This window comes from Ischnura elegans, assembly GCF_921293095.1.
Source record: "Ischnura elegans chromosome 13 unlocalized genomic scaffold, ioIscEleg1.1 SUPER_13_unloc_2, whole genome shotgun sequence".
Taxonomy (NCBI): domain Eukaryota; kingdom Metazoa; phylum Arthropoda; class Insecta; order Odonata; family Coenagrionidae; genus Ischnura; species Ischnura elegans.
Window position 1 is genome coordinate 3,654,085 of NW_025791658.1, and position 19,428 is coordinate 3,673,512.

Here is a 19,428-nt window from a genome sequence, read left to right on the forward strand (position 1 = left end):
TTTTAACAGATTTTAGGAACATTTTCAACAATTGCTGCTCTCTATCTATTCTTTGGGCTTTCGTAAACAAACAAGCCACAAGCAGAAACGTTCATACGTGCGCATGCGCGATCGTGGCGTCGGCCGCAATGTGTGATGGGGTGCAGCCGCAGCCGAAATCGCGGTCGCAGCGGCGGTCGCAGTCGCTAGTGTGATACGGCCTTTAGGCTGTAAATATTTTACCTTGATAAATCAATGGCTAAATGTTTGAATTTTATGAACTCAGTATTTGAAACAATATTCAGAGCGTTATCAAAAGCTTTCAAATTAAACTTTGATTCACAGCATTTTGAAAATGTTTGAAATCATCACAATAGGGTGGTTTCCTATTATTTTTTTATTGCCTAAATCGAAAGATTATTACTCCTGGAGTACGTATTTCACGCATTTAGATTTTTCAAATGACAATATCTATTTTTCGCGATTAAATGAAAAGTGAAAATTTTCAAGCGCGCGAAAACGCGATGCGTAAGTAGGAATGCCGGGAAATCTCTCCGTACGTCGTATTTCTGGTTCCCCCTCCCGCCCGGTGAGGTGACCTTGAGGCGAGGCTTAGCGCTGATACGTCGCAGGTTGCTAGCGGGTAGCTGAGTACCCTGCTGGCTGGTAGCGCTTGGCTTAAATAAGGTTTATTAATACCTTATCAATCGAAGAAAACTTTCCGACCTTAGCCAGTTTTAATAGGTGATTATTAAGACATGTTTCCCTGAGCTCTGCGCCTCCTGCATGCATTGGTAACCTCAGACGACGTATAACTCCTACCTACTCATATAGGAACTAGGTCCCTGTGACGTCACGTGGAGTGGCATCGCATGGGTGCCAATCTGGCCCTTTTCAAATGAGGATAAAATTTGACCATTGCCATTCGTCTAAACCGGCATTTCTAAAACGAAATAATTTGTATATTATGAATGCACTAATGGTGGGTAACGAATCGCAATCAATGCCTTTTGTTTTCTTTGATGAAGGAAACTACCCTGTTGGGAGGTTGACCTGGTAATGATTCCATCACATGTTAATTGCGGGCATACAGTGAAACTTTGATTTTACGCTGTTGGAGGGACCGAAATATGGGCACTGTGTAAAATCAAAGTGTGTAAAATCAAGAGTTGGTATTGAGGAGGAGTATAGTTTTCAGGATAACACTGGCTCATTATTTTAAGAAGGTTTAGTCATACGCTTTTGTATAGTTCTGATTTAAGCCGGAAACGCAACCAGAAAAAGTCTCATATGTGACGTTTAATGGCAAAAGGGCATGAAATCCTTTTCAATCGCGTCACATATATGTTTCCCAGATTCAATTACTCATTTGGAGGCAAGAAAATGAAGCCTCATAATCTTATTTACTCACAAGCAACTCCACAGATGACGTGTTACCTTAAGAGAAGCAACGTTGCATTCCTGAACAATGTTTCCCATGGTTGAATTGCTAGCATTTCTGGCACTAAGATTACTTCTGTTACCCAGGAGAAATTTCGGAATGGTGATACTAAATGCTCGCAGGGAAGCTAATTTTCGAAAATATTCTCGTTAAAAGCAGTTTTCAGGAAATCCGTTAAACCACCTGCAGACAAAGATTGGAGATTGAAGAAATGAGATATCTGAGGATAGTCATCCAAATTAACCCCATTAACAGGGAGCAAAATTTCTATAATACATCACAAAGGCTTTACACCCTGTGGGCCTGGGTTCAAGTCCTGGCAGTAGCAGAAACTTATCAGAGATGATCCTATCCCTAATTGAGTGTAATGTGGAGGGCACTTCCAGTGCACTACTCTGTTCAGCAGATGGGACGTTAAATCCTGTTCTCATAGGAGCCTATCATTACAACCTGGCTAATGCCAACATAGGGTTCCTATCCCCCCAGCCCTTAATTCATGGCGCTAATGACCCCAGCTGGTGGTTACCTCCTTCCAAATAGCATACCATATATAATAATAAGCACACAGGACCCAGGATATTTGGAAATTTAGATTTTCCCGGTGTTTAGATCACTTTTTTAAAGTGAGCTACCCATTTAAATAACCGCCAGTGATGAATAAAAAAATGATTAATAGTCCGGAGCAATTTTCCCTCTTTATAATTTTTACGCATTAAAAAAGCATTTTTCCCATGAAATTTTAGCATTAGTAGATTGAATCTACCGGTAATAGATTCTCTGTCGGCATTCTTCCACGAGTTCAGCGCCGGGACCTACGACTTACAAGCTGTGTGACTCATCATCACGCAATATTTTGCTTCCCCATATCTGATAACAACACTGGACAGGTTCACTCACGTCTTGATTTTGACTTCATTGATTACATGACGATTGACGACGCGAGTTATTCTCCGAGGGCATTAACTCCCGTTCTGTTAGAAATAAATGCTTGCCACCTTATGGAGTTAAGCTAATAGCTTTTTTTATTTTACAATTTTATCGAAACACAGTAGAACTTCTTCAGTACCTTTTCGAAGGGACCAGAAAAAATGAACGTATTATCCAGGAATGCGTGCTAACCAGGGAAGTCAGTAATAGCAATTGGGGTAATTGTAGTTTGTGGAAAAGTCATCATAATTACAATTACTGTCCAAAGTTCCTTTAGGATTGCCTTCCCAAACTCTTTTCACTTTAACAATCAAGAAAATTAGCACTAAACCGCCAAAACACTACCATGTGAATAAAAATCACAATGTTCTCATGGATTTCCCAGAGGATATTACAGACAAACGTCATCACTCTCCAGTGATTTGTCGTACATGTATTAAGGGGACAAGTTCACCTAAGTCATTTCTTTTGTCTCACAGATTACTTGTAGAAAATGACGGAAATCCTGACCTATGTCCATTCGTTGTTCTAAAAAAATCACTAAAATTGGGCAACATTTCCTTTACCATAAATCCCGCCAACAGCCATACACTCTCTCGGAATGATGCCATATTGATGATTATATCGATATTGATATGACTATTAATAAGACATTTAAAGATTATTATTAGCAAATTCTTATATTCTTCAGTTGGAATTCTCTAAAAACATTTGTCCAACGTTGTCTGCTTTCTATTTCTTGTGCCGAGATCAGATATTTTTGCATTAAGTCTCGCATGGAAATCCAAAGCATCGTCTGCTCCCACAACACTTGCGCGTGGAAAGAGAGATTGTGGGATGAATGCTAGAGGATCAAAGGCTGATAATAATAAAGTAAGTTATGAATTACTAGGTGTACACTCCTCCAGAAAATATGCAGTACTAGGAAACGACTTGCGGGTTGCGTAATGGCAAGTAAATTGTTAAGCACCTCCGTCAAGTGGACATCATGCAGCAGAGTTGCCAAATCTTACGAAATTTCCTCGCACATGTCTTAGTATGCCTTTCACAAAATGTGCCTCATTCAGTGTGCTAGCTGACAATGTGATGGGCTTTTGTGAAAGGATTGTCCTCAATATCTTCCAAACGAGTAGCACTACAAATTGTTTCCATTGTTTCTGTAATTGTCCAGCTATTGATAGAGTGAATGAAATGAAATACTTGGGAGTAATTTTGGACAGTAATGTACGCTGGGATAAACATGTACTAACTGTGAAAAATTGCCGTAAAGGTGCCTTGTCCAAATTTTACAACTTGCAAAACAAATGTCCACTTCTGGTTAAAAAAAAACCTTTATCATGCTCTTGTTCATTCTAAAATTTCTTATAGTATAATCTGCTGGTGCAGTGCATACATGAACACATTCAAGCGTGCTCTCGTTTTGCAAAAAAATAATATTTTGGGTAATGTTGTCCAAATCTTCTTGTCAACACTCACTTCCGTTGTTTGTGGCCCTAAAATTGTTGCCACTAAGGCATTTGTATTTATTCAAAGTCTTAAAATTGTTTTGAGCCAGAAGGGGAAATATGCCGAGTGGATCTAAATAAATCTAAATATAATTTAAGGAGTGAGTCATGCACAAACAGGACAAGGTTAACGTTATATAAATGTTGTGTTCTTCACATGGGGCCAAAGTTATTTCATTTGCTGCCGGGTAAAATTTAAAAAAATTAAATAAAAAAATAAAATGTTTAGACTTGCCAAAGACAGGCTTTTCTTGCAAGAAATAATTGAATTGAGTGGGTTGGGAGCTGAGAGGGTACAACTGATTTCTCTTTTCCATACAGAGTCAGGTACAGAAATTAGGTACAGAAAACAAACAAGATCAATTAGATGTTTAGTAGTGCATTTTATTTTCCACTGGATGTCAGCACAGAGCAGAGACTCACTCGTTTCCCTTGGCAACTAAGTTTTTGCGTATTTATTCTAACAATTAATACCTTACCTAACTCTGTTGAGAAAAAAATCACTTTTACCCTTAGGCTTCCAAACCACTCAATTTACTTTGATGTAGTATCTCTAAAACCCTCATGCATTATTTACTGCATCAATATTTTCTTTCACTGGCATACATTTTTCTTAATTGATTGTGGCTCAATTTTGGTCCCATGACCTTGGAGACCACCTAAGACTACTTTTCTTTGCTACCTTGTATTCAGCTGTAAAACCAAAATGTCCTCCAAGGTAAATAAATTATTATTATATTATACAGTTGAGGACCTCAAATCCGGAATCAAGAAACCTGGATAACCACAAATCCAGAACATTTGAAAATTCCTCTGCATAGTGCTTCGACTTGCCACCTCGTGACACCACTCTCCAAGCCTTGTTCTATGATGAGTAGGAAGTTAGCACATGCTATGGACATACGCTAAGAACCTTGTCAAGGACAAACAAGGACATCAAATATCAAGTACAAGAGCCTGAGCACTTGTCTAAATTAATTAATTTACTAAATATACTATGAAGTCCAGAGAAACCAGAAATCCAGAAGCCCTTCGGTCCCAAGCTTTCTGGATTTGAGGTCCCCAACTGTATATTGTCTTGGCACCGACAATCTAGGGTTGGTATGTACATTAAGTTCCCTCCTCATCTCTCTGGGTACTTCCCCTTTCCCGTTAGCGTAGCCTTCCAGGAGTGTCTGCGTTCCCACAAAAAAGCTCACACGCAAAACGTAAAGTGAATACATTACAATAAAAATAAATGGGGGGCTGCAAAATACCAAATTGATGATTAATAATAATCACCTCGTTCGGCTCCTCGTTGATGGAGACTTCTGGCTCGACAGGAATCTCAACAATCTCCGACTCTTGGGGCTCCTCCTTGATCGAGCAAACCTATTAGAAGGAAAAACAAAACACTGTCTAAATAAGAGCCAGTTGCGTTCACACCAATTCCAACTGTCAAAAGGGTATCCTGGCTTTGAATCAAATTATGAAATTTCCTCTGGAACTTAACATTACATTCTGGGCTACCAGAAAGAAAGAAGCAAGAATCAATATATGTATACTATTAATGGTAAAAACCAGTTGTATAAAAATATAAATAGGTAAAATATATATTGAACACCAGTAGGCCATGGCTACGATATGTAAAACAGAAAGGTATGGGGCACTTCTTCAAAATTCCATCTGCACGAGAGTTTCAAGCTAAAAAACAATACACACTCTACTTTACATAAGACATTTAAAATGACTTTCATATGACTATTCAAAAGGCTAACAAATTGGTTAACACATTCCGTGCTGACCGTTTTTTGAAGAAACTGCCCTGTGGCTGACTTTTTGGCAAAAATTTGTATTTTTTTATTATTATTTTAACGACGTTATCTTATGATTTGTGATGCCTGCTACATATTTTCGCACTTTTTTTTAAAATAACCCTTCATTTGTTGAAAATTTGAAATTTAAATTTTCAAAGTATCCTGTCAAACTTTTGATACCTTCCCGCAACACACCTACATGTTTCCCACATTTCTTTGCTCTTTGTCAGTACTGTAGCGAAAACCCGTTCAGACTTTATCACTTTCTGGAAAAACTAATGGAAATAGTAATGCAGCAAACATTATTTTTATAATCTGGAAATGATACATTCAAATACGATTTCAAATGTTTTATTGCTCAAAAGAAAATATTGCGAGTATTACCAATATTTCCAGCAAAAGTGTTGCTCCCTATTGTGGAAAAATTATTATGAACAATATGATATCCTTTGGATAAGATTTTATAATGATAAACATTGGTTTATAAATGAAAGGGAAAATTTGTATAAACGAAGAATTGTTGCAACGAAACATATTGTTTTACAAATCAAAAATTGACCAGCATTTTAACACAAAGTCTTGTGATACTTCTGGAAACAGTCAAGACACAATCGAGGATCAGATAGGCAGGTGGGGCTATTATATGATGTATCCTGGTGGACATTCTTCTTGAAGCACTGCCTACATCTCTTCTGTTTTCGTCTTTTCTGTCTATCGTGTTTTTCATATAATCGGGTAAATGTCCTAATAAGCCCTTGGTTTTGGTTGAGGCAGGCTAGGATGACTATCTCCTCAAAGGGATCGAAGGTACAGATATTGTCATAAGAGATTCTATAACTGGAATTAGAAAGTCGATGAGAGGAATTTTTCAAAAATTTTCTTTGAATAAAAATTAACAACAGCAGTGATTTCAGCTGGTGGATTCCCAATTTTTAGTACCATTTGATGGATTGCCTTTCAATGGGAAAGTCAGACATCATTTGATCCCAATGATCGAGGCCACAATTGTAATTGCTGCATTCAACCACCGCATGTGGCTTTCTTGGCGTGCACCCTCGTTTTTTCGTAGATTCGTTCATTTTTTGCACTGAATTCAGCGATGATCATCCGCACTTCCCTCTTATCCGTCCACCTTAGGATACCGATTTTATACTCATGAAAGGCCTCCACCACCTCACCTTTCTTTGATTCACAGCAGAGCACCAAAAGAGGAACAACTTTCTTGCCTCTCCTCAGTGTCCCCGTCAAGTTAGGTTTCACATTTGGATGGCGTCTAGAACTGGCTACACTGTTATAAAAGTTATCAACATAAAAGGATTAGCCTCAGTATAAATAATCCTCCATCGTTTCTTTACCATCTTCTCCGAATGCCCTTTTCCAGACACTTCTGAGTTGGAGGACCTGCAGTGCCAAACCCTTTGCTTCCGTCACCATATACAATTTATGCGTACCTGTAGATCTTTCCCCTCAAATATTCACTATATCCCAGCCTAGCTCTCCAAGGAACCATAGACTCTTCCAAACTTAGGTCACGTGAGCGGGTTACTACATTTTCCATTGATCCCTTGAATGCGTCTATATGGGGCTAATTTTGAATAATCAGTGGGCCAGAGGAGTGTTATATTCAGAGAACGTAGATAGGTTCTTGTTGATTTGAAGGGCTTGGAGAATCGACATGAATTGATCAAGCGATTTCTCTCTCCTGAAGCAATGCAAGTCATATAAAGATCAAGCCTTTCAATTATTGGAGATACGGGAGATTTGGATAATTCTAGCACGAAAAATAAAGCCAAAAAGTGGGGAAATTCTTCTATGGCTAAATATTTCCATCTAGTAAATTTCCTTCAGGACACGTATAGCCCATTTTATATCCTCGGATGTATATATCCTCGGGCCGGATCAGTTTCTCCGAGTTCGGCGGCATGTAACTGGGTTAGTGGAAATTGTTCTCTTAGGCTTTTTTTGTTGGGGAGGATGCCAAATAGAATGCTTGTAAGTATTTCGGATATTATGGAAAAAATCAAGTAATGAGTCTCTAATTCAAATGCTAGTGAACATAAGGATGGGGAAGTCGAGCTATTGTGCATGAAATGTAAATAGTAAAAATAAATTGCAATGTGGAACCAGGACTTTACTGAAGTTATTGTAAAATTTGTGCAAATATACTTATTATTTCATGCATAGCAGCAAATAAACATAGGGATAACAACAAATCTTGCCATGATGAAATCATAGCAAATAAAATCCACTCGGAAACTTTAAAAGTATAAGAACGGAAGCATTTATTAATATCGTAAGGATAAAAATACACATACCTGGAGTATGTCCGAAATTAGGCAACCAGCTACGCAATTTACCACGATAGCGTTAATTGAAGTTAAAAATAAAAATAACAACAAGGGAAAAATATTTGTATTCCTTCTTGTAAAAACCAATTAAATAAACACAATCTAATCATTGCGTTAAAAGTCATAAAGAAAGATAAAATACCTTGTAATAAAGTAATTACCTATCCTCGTCAAAGGCAAAAGTATCTTTTTATTATTTCGCTTTGAATATTTGTAAAAGTTTTTTTTTAAGGTATAATAACAATTGTGAGAATATATAACTGTTTTCTGCATTATAAAATGAAAGTAATAAAAAATACATTGTAAAAAGCCACTCCCAAAGACGTCCTTGCAGAGAAAAACCAGGTAAAATAGAAAAACACAGAAAAAATCGAAAAAAAATTTTTTCGGAGCTTTCCGCACGGCAAACAGGCGAAGAGTGGTGACTGACCCTCTTCCATACCCTAACAGCGGTGGCTGGCGCTCAGGGCGGAATATAACGCAAAAGGGAATCATGACGTAGCGTCTACGTCATCAGTCACTGGGTAGTGGCTGCCATGACGTAGACGCTACGTCATCAGCACGGAACGTGTTAAGGAGTAACATAACATATCAGACTTGGATTAATATAACTAAAACACACACTTGATGGAAAACCATTGAATAAACCCTCCTATATTAATAGCATTCTAATTCAATACACCAGAACACACGACTTTCACATGTACAGTAGACTCCTGATTATCCGGCTGCGGTTTATCCGGGTTGCGGATTATCCGTGCATGATTTTCACTCTCGCTCAATTTTTTCCGCGATCTTTGTTTTTAAAAATCCTACGCAAAATCACCAGAATTACTGCATCAATGCTAGGACATACGGGGCTTATCATTTCCGTTAGAATCCCCTTCGTAAAACGGAAGCGATCGCGCTCTAGTTGCATTCACGGGAGCACCGTGTTCCTGTTTTCCAAGCCTCGCAGTGCGCGACCGCGCTCCTTGATCACGGATACAAGTCCCGCAGCAGTTTCAACCCGGGCAACTTGTGCGAGACGCGAGTACGTGGCGTAGTGCCTGACAGTGTAGTTTGCGACAAAAGCAGTGGTTTTGAAGCATTCGTGCAAACCACTTTTCTATATCCGTGATCATGCCACGGATGTGTGGTTTTCGAAACCAGGCCATACACAAAGCATTAATAATACGAGTACATCCACGCTATCGTCGCTAAAAAAAGATCGCGAACTGGCGAAGAAAGCTCTCAAGGAGTCCTGGAAGCACTCTAAAGCAACACAATAACTGCATAAATAATAATATATTGTTTGTTTTAAGTAAATTATGAACATTTAAAGACATTTAACTGAAAGTTTGGATTATCCGTGTTTTCCGATTATTCGTGCCATCTCTCCCCATCATTACCCCGGATAATCGGGAGTGTACTGTATGTAGTTCAAATTGACCTGCATTTATTTAGCATTACTACTTTTAAAAGGTTAAAACAAAGTTTTTTAGTAAAATTAAAAAAGAAAAATAATTTAGTTGTTAATTTATTAAATAGAAGACTAGAATTATAAATTAATTAACAACTGCATTCTATTTATTTCAATTTTATCATTGTAAAAAACAGAGATATATCCTTTTATGTAAAATACAAATAAAATCAGAGGTAAGGAAAGAAAGGGATAGGAACATACAATGGAAAAAGGACGAGGACAACGGTGCTGTGGTAGATGGGAAAAAGCCAGAAATCAGAGGGTAAAAATGCGGCCTGACTGGGACTCGAACCCAGAACCTCCTGGTTGCCGGCCAGGTGCTCTACCAGTTGCGCTACCAGGACGCTTAAATTTACCATGATTTCGGCGGGGGTTCATAAACAGAAAATCCCTTTGCTGTGGCCCACGAGAGTAACCAATAGATGGCACTGGGGCAGCTCGCCACTCACCAACAGAAGAAATGGACGAGGAAACAAGGATGGAAGCAAAGATACACACTCACACGATGGCAGGAAAGAGACAGGAACATGCGCTTCGGGGCACGCTGAGCCCAAGTGAAATAAGCCAATATGGCTGATACACTACTTCATTCACATTCACACAGCACCTTAAGCGTAAACATACAAATAAATCTAGAGGTAAGGAAAGAAAGGGATAGGAACATATAATTATGTATCACCCATCATGGGACAAGAAGTTTAAACCAGACAGTAGTTCATCAAAAAGCAGTCCTTATACCCTAATAAAATACCAAAAAAATTAAGACGGGCATTTCCAATATTGAATTTGCATCAAAGAATAGCTCACTCACCATAGGTAATACATCGACTTGTACATCTTGAAGGTCTTTCTGTTCGGCTTGCTCGATCTTGCGTTGAAGCATTTGTTGGAAGGTGGAGCGTGACTTAAGACACTTGTCCTTGAAGACTTTGAAGTCAGTTAACTTGTCCAGGCACTCTGCACAGACGCATTGCGGGAAACCATCCACCAGACTGACCTACAGTCAAGACGAAGGAAAAGTTGTGATAAATTAAGTGTGTTTAGAAGGACAATAGAACATGAAACGTAGGCTTTTCATCCACATCTATATACTACCCTGCAAGCCGCCTAAAAGGCGTGTGGAAGGGGGTGCTAGGACATCAGCTGTTTACACATAAAAAGGAAATGATAAAATAATTCTAGGAATATATGTCATATATAATGCAAAAAAGGTGTTAGACTTTAATTACAATATTTTATTTTCTTTTATGAAAGTATGTGATTGTGTTTCCATATTTCGGGTGTGGTTCCGCCCCTCAGAGCCCCCCCCCCCCCTCAATACGCCACTGAGTGTTGTACTCCCTACAAAAAATTTTACACGCCACACTCTCCTGGGGGGTGTTACAAACTCACCACAACCCCCCCTAATTTGACTCTTAATCTGCAATTGTAGTTGATGGTATTTTGAAGGAAACGACCAACAGCTTAGGTCATCTACGCCATGAGGGAAGTGTAGGTAAGGAAGGGTGGAGAGAAACACGGCATCGGCGTTAGCCTGCTGTTAACGAAAGGCGCCAATGGGACCACGGCTCAACGTCCCATTCGACGGACTGAGTGTCGTCCTTGAAATGTCCTCCACACAACATTCAAGCAGGGGACAGGCAGTCTCTGACCGCTGGGATTTGAACTCAAGCCTACGAAGTGGGAAGCCAACACTCTAGCCCCCACCTGCAGTGGAGTGAGGAGGGTTGACAAGTACAGTGAGTCCTCGTTTAACGTCACCTACCGTTCCTGAAAAATGTGACGATAAACGAAATGACGTTAATCGAAGCATAATATCCCATAAAAACAATGTAAAAATTGAATATCGGTTCCTAGACCTCACAATTCCCATGCGAAAAAATTTTAGCGTATCATATCTGGGGCATTTTTTACGATGGGAATGCCAAACTATGGCATAAATACGAGTTCCTGTCTTCATCGACGACAATAGCGGCAGTGACGTAAATCCTTCTCCATTTTTGTATCTTCCTGCATCTGCTTTTCGGCTTCGCGGTCCAATGAATGCTACCAGATGCTACAGACCGGGGATCCGGTGCTCCGGTCCATAGGCCTTACCCTCGCTACGAGAATTTCTTTTCGGACCAGTCAGGAGCGAAATCAAAATGGCGCAAATGAGTGAGGGCGGGCAAACTGGGATTATGAAATCGAAGAGATGGTTTTAATTGCGAATTGAGGCGGGCGGGCGTCGCCTGGGCATCATCATCGCTGAAACATCGTCGCAGTAACAGGAACCAAAATTATTGTGAACATTGTTTTCTTGGACATTGTCGTGGAAATGTCTCTGATGCAAAATTTGCCAAAACCGTAATCGCAATTAACAATATACACACCGTTTTACACTTTGAATAGACTGACTGTATTACCGCCCACGAAACAAACAACCTGTAACGCCTGCCACTTCGCCGTTTTTCTCGCGCGAAATTTAAAATACGTGACGTTATCGCGAAGCGAAGGGGCGATAAACGAATCACGGTCGTAAAATTTTCGTGACGTTATCGCGAAATGACGTTAAACGGGGTGACGTAGAACGAGGACTCACTGTATATAAATGACATCCACCTTCCAGTTTTTATTCACCCCTAATGATGCACCCTATTATGGCCAGGAAAGCATTCTTGACAAAGAGTAATATGCAGCTACTCCTAAAAGCCTCCCATACAGACAATACAACACAACAATTAAGAAACAGTACATTGATGGGATTAGGTCAATGAAATAAGGTGGATAGGAGTGAAGTAACCTTCTCACAAGGTAAATGGCTGATAGTTTAATTTACATGATAAATGTCATCCAGATGTATATAATTCCCTGAGATATGCTTGTTATAGGCAGGGCCGCTTCGTCAACTAGGCATAGCAGGCACTGCACCTAGGGCCTACGGACTTTTCAAGGGCCTACGAAAGCGAGAACATAATGTGAAAACAATCGTGCGAAATATCCACAGAGGAAAAATCATTCGCCTTGACCGGGATTCGAACCCCGATCCCCCGATTTCCGGTCGAGTGATCCACAGTGAAGAATGACGCCTCGGTAGCTTAACTGGCCAAAGCACTCAACCAGAAATCGGGGGATCCGGGTTCAAATCCCGGTTAAGGCGAATGATTTTTCCTCTGTGGATCTTTCGCACGATTGTGCATTGCGGGTGACTCCCGTAAAAGTTATCACCGCGGCTAGTCCCGGTATACTTAAACCAATGTGAAAACAAGTTCAGAATGCCAGTAAATTTTAATAACTTTTGTATTAAAGTAACTATATATAACCGTGTGAGATGATCACCTGAGCAAGTCAAGCTGCAGTGCTGTAGATCTGTAAATTACAGTATGTTAACTTTTCGGCTCTTTGTCTTAGCAAAGTCACATATGACGTCCTCAAATGTCATTTCCCTCATCAAATCCTTTTCAATTGAAAGTAATGCCAGGGAGGATAGTCGTGTTTGTCCCATCATTGACCGAAGATACGTTTTTATCAATTTGAGTTTAGAAAAGGAACGTTCCCCTTCAGCAATTGTTCCAAACACTGAAATATAGATCCGGACAGCAATATTTACATTTGGAAAACTTGTCACCAACCTATTCTGTATTTGTGCCAGGGTTGATAAAAATCATGATTTTTTTCAAAAAAATCATTTTTGTTGATTTTTTTTACTTAAATCAGATTTTATTGATTTAAATCTGATTTAATTGATTTAAATGAGATTTTTATGATTCTCCATTCATCACAAATTCAGTTATTTGCAAAACTAACTATTTGGGCAGCATATTGGAGAATGATGGTTTGCAGAAAAAACAAGAGGAAACATACTCTAAACTCAATACAACATTTAGTCAATCAGGGGAGAGAACTATGGAAATGCCAATGGTATCAAATTAAAAATTACGCCAGCATAATATAAAATTGCCATTGGAAGTATCAAATGTGCTATATTATGCGGTTCTAAAGCATATGAAGTTTAGAAAAATTCTGTAATTGCAACTTTGTATGGTGCCTACGCTTAGAAGTTAAATCAGAAAACAATTTTTTTTCAACGGATACACTAGTATTCTAACCAAAGCCATTTTTTTAAATTTTCATGTTACATGCATTCCTACAGTATCATTTCTATTTAAGAGCCACCATTGTGCTGATAACTGTCGATTCATTGTATTAATTAAGAAATAAAATTCAAAATTATACACTTACAGCTTCAATTTCTTCACTCTGTAAAAATCAAGCATCTGATTTAAATCACCTGATTTTTTTAAATAAAAATCAAGTGATTTAAATCGTGATTTAAATCATGATTTAAATCAAAGTGATTTAAATCAATCAACCCTGATTTGTGCTGTAAGCATTTCAGCCATAGTTTCTTGTCAGCAAACATCCTTGAGAACAAAAGAAATTCGGGTATAAATTAAAAGAAAGTTGGGGAGGGCCTACAACTTTGAAAGTGCCTAGAGCCTACAATGACCTTAAAACGGCCCTGGTTATAGGGCGTTGATTGGAAAATCTTTTTAAGAGAGAGCCAGAGGAAAAACAAATTATTGCAACCAATTTATCTGATACGTATTCCACTCATACGTCCTTTAGTGGGGATAAATCTACACTTGGGTGAGCAAATGCTTCCCCAATGAAATTTTCAGCCACAACAAGAAGATAATTATAATGTACATTAATGGGTAATAAAACCCATTATAAGATTAAAATACATAAAAAAATAAACCAATACAAAAATGTAAAAGAAAGATAAAAATAACAATATTACATAAAGAGTATACAATCATAGATAAATGAGAAAACAAATGACGAGATATATTATACTAATTAACCCTCCAGCGGGCTCCAAAGTGCAACATTGTGCCGTTTCGGTCTCACGTTATTAATAGTAGTTGGTCAGTGAACCAAACGCACCAATTATTCCTTCTGTGTATCACTATGAATATTTCTGTTATTGATTCAAGCGCCTGGCTTCTAAAATTTCGAAATAAAACGAATAAGTAGATGAACTGGTTGTCTTGTTGCACTCAGTGCAATGCATGCCTGGTGATGTAATATTATCCCGTAGTGGAAATTATAGATCAACATTGTTTCTTTCTGTACGATGTAGCATGAGGTGAGTTGGTGGGAACACAAGAGTTTTCACCATTCCTTCTCTGAATCAGGTTGAGCTAACAGCTAAGTGTTTGGTGTGTAGGAGCAGCTGTTTGTGGAGAGAAATGAACCTGTGGCATTTTCCCCAACGTGAGCCCTATGATGTGAGTACATTTTTAGAATTAATTTTCATTGGATAGTTTGTTGTTATTTTATGGGATTTTGATGTAGAAAAATTCAAAAGTTCGCTATCACACTGCTTAGGGCATGAAGGTTCATTACCGAAGAAGACTATCTGAGTGTACTACAAGAGCTGTCAGACGAGGAACAGGAAGTCCGCATTGAGGAAAGCGATGACACAGATGAGGAGGAAAATATTTCCCCTCGTGATAACGGCAGAGACTCTGATGAAGCTACGTCTGATGGTGACGTGAAAGAACCTACAACTGCTGAAGATTGTGATATTGATGGTGAGAATAATTATTTTTTTGGAAAAGTTGATAAATCTTGTAAGTGGAAAAAAACTTCTTTTTGCGGTGCCACAAAGATCAAGCGCGAAAACATTAGGAAAACCCTATCAAGGACAAAACTCTGTGCAAGAAATACTCCTGATAAGGCTGCGGCTTTTCAAAAATGTATAGATATAGACATGATTGATGAAATTGTGATGCAAATAAACGAGTATATTCAAAATAAAATTGCTCTTGTCCACTATTCAAGGGAAAGGGATTGTAAGGAAACGACAAGAACAGAATTTATGGCTGTGCTGAAAATACTTTTTCTAATTGGCATGAAAAAAGGTTTTCATACTAATTCTTTAGACTTGTGGAGTGAAGATGGATCAGGAATGCAAATTCTAAGGGCAGCTATGAGTTACAAGCGATTTTTGTTTATTTTGCGATCAGTAAGATTTGACAACAGAGTAAGTAGGGATTTCCGAAAACAAACAGATAAATTAGCTGCAATCGGAACAATAATAAACTCGTTCATAGGAAATTGTCAAAAAACATATAAAATGAGTGAATTTGTGACAATTGACGAAATGCTGCAAACATACAGATGCCGTTGAAGTTTCATTCAATATATACCGAGCAAACCCGCGAAATACGGGATAAAGTTTTATTCTATGTGTGATGCCAAAACATTCTTCACCAGTAATCTCGAAGTGTATTGCGGGAAGCAGATGAGCATTATATTTAGTGTCAAACTCACCAGTAGACGTTGTCAAGAGGCTTGTAAGATCAATTGAGGCAACTAATCGTAATCTTACTACAGATAACTGGTATACTAGTTATCCGCTTGCCAAGCATCTCTTTACAAAAAACATTACAACCATTGGCACGCTGAAAAAAAAAATAAAAGAGATTTTCTGCCTGAATTTTTGCCAAACAAGACGCGCGCTGTAGGGTCATCTCTCTACGGGTTTCAGAAAGACATTACCCTCCTATCATATGTTACAAAGAAGAACAAGGCGGTGTTGTTGCTTTCAACAATGCATGATGAGGGGATCACAGATGAAGGTTCAAATAAACCATTTAATATATTAGATTACGATGCAACGAAAACAGGTGTCGACACGGTTGACCAAATGTGTTGTATGTATTCTGTGTCCAGAATTACGAAAAGGTGGCCATTAGTTTTATTTTATAGATTTTTGGACATTGCAGGAATCAATGCTCACATATTATAAAGGGCAAATAATCCTACAAATGAACATTGCAGGAGGACATTCCTGAAAACTTTATCGTACATATTGATGAACGCACACTTGAAAAACAGGTCAAACATATTATCTCTACCAGCTGACATTAAAATATTCTTGTCAAGTTATCAAAATGAAGACTTGCAAGTTGAAAAGGTGAGCGAGACAGCAAGTAAGAAACGCGGAAAGTGCGTATTGTGTGGCCGTGCAAAGAACATATCAACGACAATAAAATGTGGGAGGTGTAATAACTTTTCTTTCCGAAAGCACTGTTAAACAGTTACTACCTGAAAGAAGTGTACATAAATGACGTTAAAAACCTTAAGACATAAAAACTGAGTTTTTGCCATTGCTTTAAAAACATTGTGATAAAAAATTTTGAATTATAAAAGAGTTTAAAAATCTGTACTGTATGTCTAAACTATGTAAAGTTCTATTAAAAACAAGGTAATGAATGTACGCTTCTTAATTCGATTTTTTGTAATTAATATCAGCGGAAAACCAAGTGTTGCACTGAGTGCCACGCGCGCCCGCTAGTGTAGAGAATATGGCGCGCCTGCTGGAGGGTTAATAGAACACAATTATAACTCAATAAGAAAGACCCTTAAAAAAAGTAGGCACGATGTGAAAACATACAAATTCACCTAGACTCATCAAAAGGTATTTTGGAGAAAAGCAACAAATGTTATATTATTGTACATTAACCTAACTATTGCTTTAAAATAATTCTTTAACGTAATTATTGGTGTAGCAAAAAAGCCCAAGTCACAATTTGTATCAAGCTATCTCTCTTTGGATGAAAAATAGGCAAGAAAAAAGAATAGTATTGCTAAAAAATAGAATTATGAGCAGTGAAGTGCTTCGGGTAAAAAATATTGGAACTCTGAGTGATACAAGTTGAACATTGAACATGATTATTTAGTAATGAAATAGAAAAATAATGTCAAATGGATGCGAATAAATGACTTCGCTATCTTGTGAGAAGTTAGCGTCAACTTTCCCACTTTTATTTTAAAATAACCTCAGAATTTCTTGCATTTAACGTGACATGACATGATAAAATCCAGATCTAAAAACGCATTACATCACTTATAATTCAGAGCGCTTGATTAACAAGTGAGACCTGTGGTTTGCAACGGAGATAATCCTCACCCACAGTCAGTGACGTAACCAGGTGGGGGTGTCTGGATCCACCCAAAAGTAAAAACACAATTATTTTCCTTCATCAAAGAAGAAAAATATTGAAAAACCATGAATTTACAAAATATTCCTTTGACGAATGCTGTTTAAAACCCTCTACTTGGTACCCTGTTTTAAAAATTTTTCCCCCCAGTTTTGGATCCCTCCCCAAACAAAATTTCTGGCTAAGCCACTGCCTACAGTCTGGTCGGCGAGAGTTGTCCGCTGACAGCTCAAGAGGATGGACAGAGTACCCCTGCGCCAGCACCGTTTTCAGCCAATCGCTGTCCCCCAAACGCACCTCACACCGTCACCAAGTCATACAGCGTTGTTACATGCGTATAAACCACCAAAACAATCCCTTTCTCTTTCGAATCACCCTAATAATAATAATAATCACCCCTTGTTTACTCAGGTTTACATTAGCTTTCTCAGTAGGTTTTCGCAGGTTTTTCACGCCCCCCTTCTTGTGTGGGCGTTTTCCTGCAGTGGGTTTTTTCCAATAAGGACGACAGTCAATATCCTTAGGTTTTTCCCACGTTCACTAACATCTTTTTACACTTGGTCAATAGTAACTTTGTTAACTTATAATGCTAATTGTTGATTGAAAATGGAACTTCTACTTATTTTTATGTAATTTCTCTGCATTTAATTTCATGAGCAACTAAACAATGTATTTAACTGCATATATTTACTGTTTGACGAGGGGTTAGATGGAAGATGGGACTTTCTAGTCCCAATCTCGCCCAATAAAGACGTATTATTATTGGGTCATTCCACGTCAAATCACCCAGAAATTTTCAAAATGACACCCACCGACTCGGATTTTGATGAAATTTTTGTCACTAGCTACTATCACCTATCTAATGACCCATGTAAAATATTTCTTCTCTCACTCTCATAGTTTGCAAGATATGAGGAGTCAAAGTTTGAGATGTTTGCTCAGAAGTGGCGCTAGTGGGAGTCAAATTCCAGAGTGCAGGGCACAGGGTAAAAATTCATAACTCAGAAACCACATAACATATTTGAATGAAATTTTGACCCCTTGTCTATCCAAGTACATAGCTTCCATAGTAATGTCTTTTATTCCCCTTGCATTGTTATGTTGGCCAAAATGATGTCAACAGTTGTTAATTAACCGATTTTTTTAGCTCAAAAACATTATTTCATATTTTCAGAATTATCACCAAAAGGCAGAGCAGTTAACTCATCCAATTTTTTTTTAAATTGAAGGTTAATATGTGCTCCAATATACTGTGAAATAAAAATGGTGGTGTTTTGACTGCCACTATGAGTATTTCAGGTTTTACTTTTTTTTCTGCCCCTGTGAGAGGGATTTTGGACACGTACTGTAAGATAATAAGTATAAGTGTATCCATACCTTCATGAGGATATATTTGAAATATTGGTCAGTAAATCTAAGACCAAACATGTAGTCTAGTGAATGTGGCTCTTGTTCATACAATTTTTTTTAATAGCAATACTTGGCTTGTGGCAGCTGAGGGTAAAAAAATCCAAATGGCTCAGAAATGTGAAATGATGCTTTTTTCCTGGAATTTACCCATTTTTCAAGTGTTTAGTTTATGGAAAAATTGGTATTAAAATACATTAGACTCTTACTGTGCATTAGAGGATAAATGGAAATACTAATTTAAATAAAATTATTTAAATAATACACTTCAATGTGTTTAAGGCATCTCCCGAACATCTCTGGAGGCTCTCTCGGGCAACTAAATGCTTTACAGTACCACCAATTCCATCACATGGGGATATTCCATTGCTTGTAGCAAAGAATGTCCATGATGCCATTAAGGAGAAATCCTGGTAATGCTTGCAAAGATTGAGAAATATTTTGCAGTTCTTGTACCGTCCTGCACAACCATCACTAAAGTAACTCAATTTTTTGACTAAAGTAAAATTTTCCTTAACAAAGCAAAATATTATTCTTTGGGTTTCATAAACAAAAGCTACATAATG

The 19,428-nt window shown here is 38.1% G+C and overlaps 1 protein-coding gene across 3 annotated transcripts in view; it reads right to left on the reverse strand.

Annotated features, from left to right (window-relative positions):
- LOC124172645 (zinc finger protein 239-like) overlaps positions 1–19,428 on the reverse strand; it is a 47,725-nt gene that overhangs the window by 21,413 nt on the left and 6,884 nt on the right. For all 3 annotated transcript variants that reach the window (XM_046552092.1, XM_046552093.1, XM_046552094.1), the window contains exons 2-3: positions 10,273–10,458; positions 5,134–5,223 (exon numbers count right to left, since the gene is read on the reverse strand). In XM_046552092.1, the coding sequence (XP_046408048.1) occupies positions 5,134–5,223; positions 10,273–10,458 (276 nt within the window). The remainder of the gene's footprint in view (positions 1–5,133; positions 5,224–10,272; positions 10,459–19,428) is intronic.